Source organism: Penaeus vannamei, chromosome 26 (assembly GCF_042767895.1).
Source record: "Penaeus vannamei isolate JL-2024 chromosome 26, ASM4276789v1, whole genome shotgun sequence".
NCBI lineage: Eukaryota > Metazoa > Arthropoda > Malacostraca > Decapoda > Penaeidae > Penaeus > Penaeus vannamei.
The window spans coordinates 24,060,728-24,070,727 of NC_091574.1; the positions used below are offsets into that span (position 1 = coordinate 24,060,728).

The 10,000-nt window shown below is 44.5% G+C and overlaps 1 protein-coding gene across 10 annotated transcripts in view; it reads left to right on the forward strand.

Moving 5' to 3' along the window:
• IA-2 (tyrosine phosphatase IA-2) overlaps window positions 1-10,000 on the forward strand; it is a 267,355-nt gene that overhangs the window by 236,166 nt on the left and 21,189 nt on the right. For all 10 annotated transcript variants that reach the window (XM_070140203.1, XM_070140206.1, XM_070140212.1 and 7 more), the window contains one exon: window positions 8,233-8,424. In XM_070140203.1, the coding sequence (XP_069996304.1) occupies window positions 8,233-8,424 (192 nt within the window). The remainder of the gene's footprint in view (window positions 1-8,232; window positions 8,425-10,000) is intronic.

Sequence of the window (10,000 nt, forward strand, 5' to 3'; positions counted from 1 at the left end):
TTAACAATCCATCTTATGGTCACTCTTTCCCCTCCCTTTTCCCCTCGCCTCCTCTCTCTTCGCCTTCGCCACCCCTCTCCTCCCCTCGAGTTCCTTCTTCCCTCGGCTCCCTTCTCCTCCCCTCGGCTCCCCCTCTCCCATCTCGGGCCTCCCCTCTCTTCCTTTGATTCCCCTTCCATCCTCTTCTCGATCCTCGGCACTCCCTTCCCCCTCGCCTCTCTCCTCCCATCCCCTCCCTTCCCCTCCTCCATCCCCCCTCCCTTCCCCTCCCATCCCCCTCCCTTCCCCTCCCATCCCCTCTCTTCCCCTCGGCTCCCCTCTCTTTCCCTCGCCTCCCCTCCCATCCCCTCCCATCCCCTCCCTTCCCCTCGGCTCCCCTCTCTGTACCTTGTCTTGCGGGAGGTTATTTGGGGCCGACGCCTGTGGCTTCGCTGGCTTGTGTTGAGGAATCTTATCTTTGTTATCACTGATTATTTGTTATTGTTGTTGTGATTGTTAGTGTTATTGCGGTTATTGTTATCATCGTTATCGCTATCATTACAATTGATATTATTTATGTTATATCTATCTTATTTTTTTGTTATTATTGTTATTTTTATTATCCTTATTATCATTATTTTTTTATTATTGTTATAATTTATGTCTTTATTATTATCATCATTTTTATCATCATTGTTATTGATATCATTACTATCAGCATAATTAGTAGTAGCAGTAGAGTAGTATTCTTATTATCAATATTTCTATTATCATCCTCTCCCTTCTTCTTTTCCTTCATTTCGTCTTTTCTTATACCTTTCTCCTTTTCAACCTCGATTTTTCATTCATGTATTGAATATTTGTATAAGAGAAAGAGAGAGAGAGAGAGAGAGAGAGAGAGAGAGAGAGAGAGAGAGAGAGAGAGAGAGAGAGAGAGAGAGAGAGAGAGAGAGAGAGAGAGAGAGGGGTAGAGAGAGAGAGAGAGGGGTGAGACATGAGAGAGAGAGAGAGGGGGGGTAGACTGAAAGAGAGAGAGGAGAGAGGAAGAGAGAGAGAGAGAGAGAGAGAGAGAGAGAGAGAGAGAGAGAGAGAGAGAGAGAGAGAGAGAGAGAGAGAGAGAGAGAGGAGAGAGAGAGAGAGAGAGAGAGAGAGAGAGAGAGAGAGAGAGAGAGAGAGAAAGAGAGAGAGAGAGTGAAAGACAGAGACAGAGAGAGATGAAGAAAATGCAAAAGAGAGTAGGAGAGCGGGAAAGAGAGGGAGAGGAGAGGAGGAGGAGGAGAGAGAGAGAAAAGAGGTAGAGAGAGGGAAGGAAAAACGTACAATTTTCGTCATTTACATTCAATTTATAACGAAAAGCAAGCGGGGATCTGACACCCCCACCCCCCTCACAGCGTCACATTTGAGTGGGTTTCGCTTTAAACAAAAAGGAAAAAAAAAGAGAGGATGGGGGGGGATAGTTCATCCCTCTGTTAGCGGAGATATTAAACTTCAATATAACTTTGATCATACGGTGAAAAAAAGATCTCTCTCTCTCTCTCTCTCTCTCTCACTCTCTCGTTCTCTCTTTCTTTCTCTCTCTCTCTCTCTCTCTCTCTCTCTCTCTCTCTCTCTCTCTCTTCTCTTCTCTCTCTCTCTCTCTCTCTCTCTCTTCTTTCTCTCTCTCTACTCTCTCTCTCTCTCTCTCTCTCTCTCTCTCTCTCTCTCTCTCTCTCTCTCTCTCTCTCTCTCTCTCTCTCTCTCTCTCTCTCTCTCACTCTCTCTCTACTTCTTTTTCTGATACACCGACGCACTCATATATATATATATATATATATATATATATATATATATATATATATATATATATATATATATATATATATATACATATACACTCAAACACACACTCACACACACACACACACACACACACACACACACACACACACACACACACACACACACATACGCACATACACATATGTGTGTGTTTGTTTGTGTGTTTATATGTGTGTTTGTGTGTTTACATGTGTACCTGTATATAAATATGTATATATACATGTATATGTTGCTATTTATTGGCAGATTTACCTATTCACCTTATCTGATTAAGCTTATTATTTATATATGGGTGTAACTTCCTACCTTTCCTTTCCCCTTCATATTTTTTTATATCCCTTTCTTTCCCCTCTCCTGAATGTAATATAATTATCCGCTGCCCAACTTTTCTTTTTGAAGTCGATTCCCGTCGCCTTCATAAGAGTTCGAGTGTTCGGTTAAGGAATTCCCGTCGACGTAAAGATGTTCTGATTTTTTTTACGTGACCCAAATGTTGAATTTCCGCGTGTTTTTTTATGATTTATTTTTTTCAGCTTTCTTCCCCTTTTTTCATAGTGCTGAGATTTTTGTTGTATTTGTTGTTGTTCATTTTGATATCTGGTTTATGTGTTTGGTTTATTTTTTTGGGGGTAGGAGGGGAGGGGACGGAAGGGGGGGGGGAGGTGCGTGTGTACGAATACGAACGAATTATTTTCACGTTCTGTATCATAACCGGCATAAAATTGATTCAAATGATCCTCATGATGAGTGTAAATATAATGATAATCACATCTGACATCATTAACAACCACAACAGCGATACCAATATTGATAGAAAAAAGGTAATCAAACATGGCGTAAAAGTCCGTAGAGTTCGTATATATCGTCCCTGCCGGAGTCTTAGGCGTTAAATATATAAAGAGCTCTCAAGATAGCACTTTAGATAATAAATAATTCGACTTGATTTTCCGGGGCCAAAATCCCGCTAAAGCCTACACTGTGCTTGGGCGTGTGCTTGCGCGTGTGTGGTCGGGGGGGGGGAGGGGGGCGGAGAGGAATTACTGTTAATCACTTTTTGAGAAAGGAGGAGGGAGGAAAAGGGAGACACAAAGAAAGAAATAAGAAGGAGATTAAGGCTATAAAAATGTATATTTATAGATGTGTGTGTGTGTATGTACGTAACTATGTATCTGTGTATGCGTGTGAGCGTTTTTCTGTGTGTGTGTTTGTACTGTATACATATGTATATATGTGTATAAAAGGGAGAGAGAAGGAGAAAGCGGGAGAAAGAGAGAGAGACAGAGAGAGAGAGAGAGAGAGAGAGAGAGAGAGAGAGAGAGAGAGAGTCAGAGAGAGACAGAGAGAGAGAGAGAGAGAGAGAGAGAGAGACAGATAGACAGAGACAGAGACAGAGACAGAGACAGAGAAAGAGAGACAGAAAGACAGACAGAGACAGAGAGACCGAGAGAACGAGAGAGAGAGAGAGAGAGATGGAGGCAGACAGAAACCAAGACAAACCCGAACGCCCCACAAATAAAAGGGCAAACTTACTGACCACAATCCCCCCACAATGCAACCCGCCCACATTATTTCCCCCTGAAAGCTACCGGTATCATTCGCAAACGAAGAAAATGATAGCGCAGAGTTTTATAGCTAGCGAGAGAGAGAGGGATAGAGGGATAGAGGGGAGAGGATGGTAGAGGGAAGACGAGAGAGGGAAGAGGGAGGGAGGGGAGAGAGGCGAGAGGGCAGAGGAGAGAGGGTGGGGGAAGGGATAGGGGCGGGGGATTGGGAAAGGGAAGGGGAGGAGGGGAGGGGAGGGGAGGTGCTATTAGCGAGGAAACAACAAATCTGGAGGTAAGAGGCTTAGCTGTGGAGCCTTCCCACCTGTGTGTTTATGTACACCGACATGGTGTTGCGAGGTGTGTGTGTATGTGTGTGCGTCTGCCCGTGTGTGTAGGCGTGTGTGTTTGCGCGTATGCCTTTGTGTCTGGGGGAGGGGGGGAGTTGTATGTTTCTGTGTGTGTGTGTGTGTGTGTATGCAGCGTATAGGCTTATGTATGTGTGAGCATGTGTATGTGTACACATATTCGCGTGCTTATGCGTGTGTCTGGCTCCCATAAGAAAGGAATGGAACTGCGAACGGAAGGGGAAGAGGAAGAAGAAAAGGGAAAAGAGAGAGACAGAAAGAGAAGAAGAGAAGAATTGGAGTAAGCACATACATGGGAAGTGACCGAGTATGTGTGTGGAAATAAGCAATTCTTTTGTTTGTTTGTTTGCCTGTTTCGCCCAAGGCGTTTGTGCAGCTATGATGCCGCTAGATGTGGAACTCTGGAACTTATTCATACGTTGTCGCCCCCCCTGCCGACGCAACGTTTGGGGGGGGGGGGGAGGAGAGAGAGAAGGAAGAAGAGAGAGATGAAGGGAAATACGACATTGTTACCTTTGCACAAATGTATGTGTATATATGAATACATATATATGCACTATGTGTGTATGTGTGTGTGTGTGTACATATATATATATATATATATATATATATATATATATATATATATATACATACACATACACATATATATAGAGAGAGAGAGAGAGAGAGAGAGAGAGAGAGAGAGAGAGAGAGAGAGAGAGAGAGAGAGAGAGAGAGAGAGAGAGAGAGAGAGAGAGATGTTAGTATATAAGTGTGTGTGTTTGTATCTCTGCCTCTGTGAATTGGACCAAAATCTATTTATCTATATACTCTGGCACACATCCACAGTCGTAAGGCATCCCTTCTGTGCGCACACGACCCCCCACCCCCTCCCCTCCCTCCTCCCCCTCCTCCACCCTCCCCCCATGTGCACGCGGCAGGTAGCGGGTCGCGGGTCAGAGCGGAACCCAAGAGCAATTACGGGCGTCTTGCGGCCGCCCTTCCGCCCGCCCCTCCTCGCTGGCCCGCCGCCCGTCCCTGAGTGGCTTCTTTAGTTGCTGGTGGGCGGGGAATGAGGCCTCGAGGGGGGGGGGAGGGGGGCGAGGGGCGATCTCGAGGCAAGAGATATGAAATGTTTTATTTTTTTATTTTTGTTATTATCTTTTTTTTTTTTTTTGGGGGGGGTCATTTGATTTGATTTTTCTTTTTCTTTGGGGTTTGAGGGGATGGTTCGATGGGTGTGTTTGTTTGTGTTTGTGTGTGTGTGTGTATGTATGCGTGTGTGTGTGTGTGTGTGTGTGTATGTATGCGTGTGTGTGTGTGTGTGTGTGTGTGTGCGTGTGTGTGTGTGTGTGTGTGTGCGTGTGTGTGTGTGTTATTTTTCTTGAACAATACACATACATACACCATAACCTTTGGTGAAATTAACATAAAATCTTAATTAGATTGTATATCAAGCTTTCATTCTTATTCAGTGATGAATTATCTGTTCATCTTTTTTCCTAAAATATATTCATCTATTTCATTATCTATATCTGTATTTGATATCTCGAAAAAAATGAAACCCATACATCTGATTGTCAATCAATATTCTTATTTCTTTTTTATTTATTTATTTGTTTATTTTTGGATATCTCGAAAAAATAAACCCATGCTTCTGTTTGTCAATCATTGTTCTTATTTCTTGTTTATTTAATTATTGAATTATTTGTTGTTTTTTTTGGATATCTCGAAAACATAAACCCATGCTTCTGTTTCCAATCATTAGTCTTATTTTTATTTTATTTATCATTATGTTTTTTTTTGGGGGGTGAGGGGGGTCTTGAATGTTCAATTTCAATTAATAAATAAAGAAAGAAATACAGACGCCAGAGAATGTCATTAGTCATTATTTATTTATCTAATATAATGTTGTTGTTTTTTTGGGGGGTGAGGGGGGTCTTGAATGTTCAATTTCAATTAATGAAAAAAATATATATATTAGACGCCAGAGAATGTCATTCGTCTTATTATCTATTTATTTATTATTATTATTTTTATTTATTTATTTTATTAATATTTTTTTTTGGGGGGGAGGGGTGTTGGAGCTCTTGAATATTCAATTTCAATTAATAAGAAAAAGAAAAAAAATAGACGCCAGAGAAAGTGTTCCCATTCCCTTCATCCGCCAATTCGACTGATACAAACATAATCATTCACTTCCCCTCAACACGAAGAGCCGAAAACAGTCGATAAAAGGCCGCACTCCGCTTCATTTTCCCCTCACTTCGCTCCCCGCTTCCCCTCGGCCCCACGCCTCGTCTGGAAGGTCGATTGTCGAGTGTGCGATACAATTTGACAGTCTTTACAGAGGTCGAACTAATCAGGAGGAAATTGATTTTGAATTAAACATTTAGGGAAATATTTTTTGCTCCTCCTCGTTGGTTCAATGGGTTTGTGTGTGTGTGTGTGTGTGTGTGTGTGTGTGTGTGTGTGTGTGTGTGTGTGTGTGTGTGTGTGTGTGTGTGTCTATCTATGTATCTCTCTCTATATATGTATATGTGTGTGTGTACATATATATATATATATATATATATATATATATATATATATATATATATATATATATAATATACATATACATATACATATATACACATACATATATACATATACATATATACATATACATACTTACATACATAACTGTATTACAATATCAAACAAATAAATGGAAAAAAAGAGAGAAAAAGGCAAAAAAGAATGATAAAAAAAACCCGAGGCAATAAATGTGCCAAAATAATCATTGCTTATCAATAATGGAGGACCTCATAGTGGTTAGAGAGTGTGGGGGGGGAGGTTGGGAGTGGGGGAGTCGAAGGAGGGAGAGAGAGGGAGGGTGAGAGAAGTGTAAGAGGGGGAGGGAGGGGAAGGGAGGGAGGTTGGGAGGGGGGCGGGGGTGCTTTCGAGGGAGGGAGGGAGGGTGGGAGAGAAGTGTGAGAGGGGGAGGATAAGGAAGGAGGGAACTAGAGAAGTACGGAAAGCGAAGTACGAAAGAAGGAGAAATAGAAAGAGAGAATAATAATAATAATAATAAAGAGAGTTGGAGAACGGAGAGACGGAGAAGAGAAGAGAAGACTCACCTTCCCCAACACTCCCAGCCTCTCTCTCTCTCTCCCCCCCCCCCTCCCCCCGCGCGCGCCAAGAGTGACAAGAAGGTCGGAAATGCCATTGTTCGCCAAGGAGGAAAACGACACAATGGCCGCCGTCGCGAAGGGGGAGACGGGACGGAATACGCGAAGAGAAGTGACAATCATTTTGATGCTGAGGGCGAGGGATTCATCGCATCCATTATCGTGATTACCAGTCCGGAGGGGGAAAAGTGTCCGGGAGATTATATTCCGATTTTGGACAGGGAGGAGGAGGGGGAGGAGGGGGAGGTGGGGGAGGTGGGAGGGAGGAAGAGGAGGAGGTGGGGAGGGGGAGGAGGAGGAGGAGGAGGTGGGGGTGGGTGTGGGGGGAGGCGGGGGGAAGAAGGAGGAGGGAGGAGGATATTCCGATTTTGGACAGGGAGGAAGGGGAGGAGGAGGAGGTGGGTGTGGGTGGGTGGGAGGGGGAAGAAGGAGGAGGAAGAGGAGGGATTGGAGGGGGAGGAGGAGGGATTGGATGGGGTGGAGGGATTGGATAGGGAAGAGGAGGAGGAGGAGGAGGAAGAGGGATTGGAGGGGGATGGGGAGGGAGGAGGATATTTCGATTTTGGACAGGGAGGAGGAGGAAGGGGATGGGTGGGGAGGAAGAGGAGAAGGAGTAGGAATTGGAGGGGGATGGGGAGGAGGAATTGGGGGGTGGGGAAGGGAGGGAGGAGGAGGAGGAGAAGAAGGGGGAGGAGGGAGAGTAATATGCTGATGATTAGGATGAGGAGAAAGATGAAGAAGGAGGACGAGAGAGAGAGAGAGAGAGAGAGAGAGAGAGAGAGAGAGAGAGAAGGAGAAGTAGACAGACAGACAGAGGCAAAGACAGAGTAATAACAATGATGGCTATGGTTAATATACGTGTGACCATTGTGTGACTGGTTCGCCTGTTAGTGCCAAAGACCACCAGAAATGCAAATGGCCATTACTTAATTTGTACTTTATTAATTTATGTTTTCCTACCTTCTGTATATTTATTATAATACTTTGTTTGAGAGATAAAGGAAGATTTCCTAACGATAGGTACAAAATGACACCCAACAGAGCCACACACACAGAGAGACACACAGCACATACACCCGCTCACACACCCACACACACATACACACACACAGACACATCCCATACACCCATTCACACACACACACACACACACATTCCATACACACACACGCACACACACACAAACATTCCATACACCCACTCACACACACACCATATACTCTACACACCCACTCGCACCCACACATACAACCCCACGCACCCCCTCACACCCAGAAAAACACTCCACCCCGCCCCGCCCCCAAAATAGACAGAGCAACCCCCCGCCACAAACCCCCCCGACTAACCCCCGACCTCTTTCTCTCCCCGCAGTCGGCCATGTCGGTGCCCGTGTTCTCCCCGAGCGAAAACCACATCCTGGCGGCGGCGGCGATCGTCTGCGGGGTGATGGCGGCGCTGCTGGTGGGCGCCACGGTCCTCTTCTTCCTCCGCAGGCACGCCAAGTCACGGGCCAAGCTGCAGGGACTGACGGCGCACGACACGGAGGCTTCCAAGGACTACCAGGTGAGGAGGGGGGGAGTGGGGGGGGGGAGGGGGACGGGGCGGGTGGGTGGGACTGCAGGTGGAGGTCGTCTTCGATGTTGTCGTCATTGTCATTGTAATCGCCAATGCTATCACCATTGCCATCATCACCATCGTCATCGCCATCACCATCGTCATCGTCATCACCATCACCATCCTCATCGCCATCATCATCATTCATAATTATTTTTATCAACTGTTACCAATTCAAGAGGCACACCCCGTACCGTGGGAATCGCTCTTATGAACACTACTGCCACCACCGATATCCTTATTATCATTAACATCATTAATAACTCAGATCACATCGGATTTCCTCGCTTCTGAAAGTTTTTTGGCTACAAAATAGAGAAAAGATATTTCATAAATTACCGAGCTTGAATTACGTATTGCAGGATTAACATTACACTCCACCAAATAAGGATATTTTCCGTTATGAGACTGACATTTCCACCGGCTCAAACACGGTGATTTAACGCAGGATAATAACAAAATTTCAACTGATATGACGAATTTAGTATTAAGTCTTGATGTGAAATATTTTAAATCAGTTGTGACGCTACTTTTTGACATTTATGGTTTAGTCATGAACGTATAAATTTTCCGGTTCAGGAGGTTCATATCTGGTGTCGTCTTTCTTTCTCTTGTACTCTCTCTCTCTTTTACTCTCTCTTTCTTTCATCTCTCTCTTTCTCTCTCTCTCTGTTTCTTTCATCTCTCTCTCTTTCTTTCTTTCTCTTTCTCTCTCTCTCTCTCTCTCTCTCTCTCTCTCTCTCTCTCTCTCTCTCTCTCTCTCTCTCTCTCTCTCTCTCTCTCTCTCTCTCTCTCTTTTATCTTTGCCTGTCGGTCTGCTCCTCTCTCTCTCTCTCTCTCTCTCTCTCTCTCTCTCTCTCTCTCTCTCTCTCTCTCTCTTTCTCTCTCTCTCTCTCTCTCTCTCTCTCTCTCTCTCTCTCTCTCTCTCTCTCTCTCTCTCACTATCTATCTATATATCTATCTATCTTTCCATCTATATATCTAAGTATACATCTATCTAAGTATATGCACATACACGCAAAATGATATTCATATATTTTCATTCCTCGACATAATTATAATAAAAAAAAAGAACAAAAACACGAAATATAATCATCACCTTTATCATAATAATAAAAAAAAAAATCTTGCTTAACTTTCCACACGCTAAACCCCACAAATCCCCCCCCCCCCATCCCCAAGAAAAAAGAAGAAAGAGAGAGAGAAAAAAGAAAACCCTTACAAATTTATCCACATAACAAAGGTTCAATCACAATATTCTCATTGCTTCCACTCCACTTCCTTCTCTCTCTCTCTCTCTCTCTCCCCTCCCCTCTCCACCCCACCCCAACCCCACTCCCTACCACCCTTCCCACCCTACCCCTCCATATCCACCCCTTACCCCCTACCCTCTTCCCATTTTATCCCCCTCCTCCCCTCGCTCCACCCTCTACCACTATCCCTACTACCCCTCCATATCCACCCCTTACCCCCCCCCCCCCTCTCTTTCCCATTTTATCTCCCCCTCTCTCGCTCCACCCTCTAC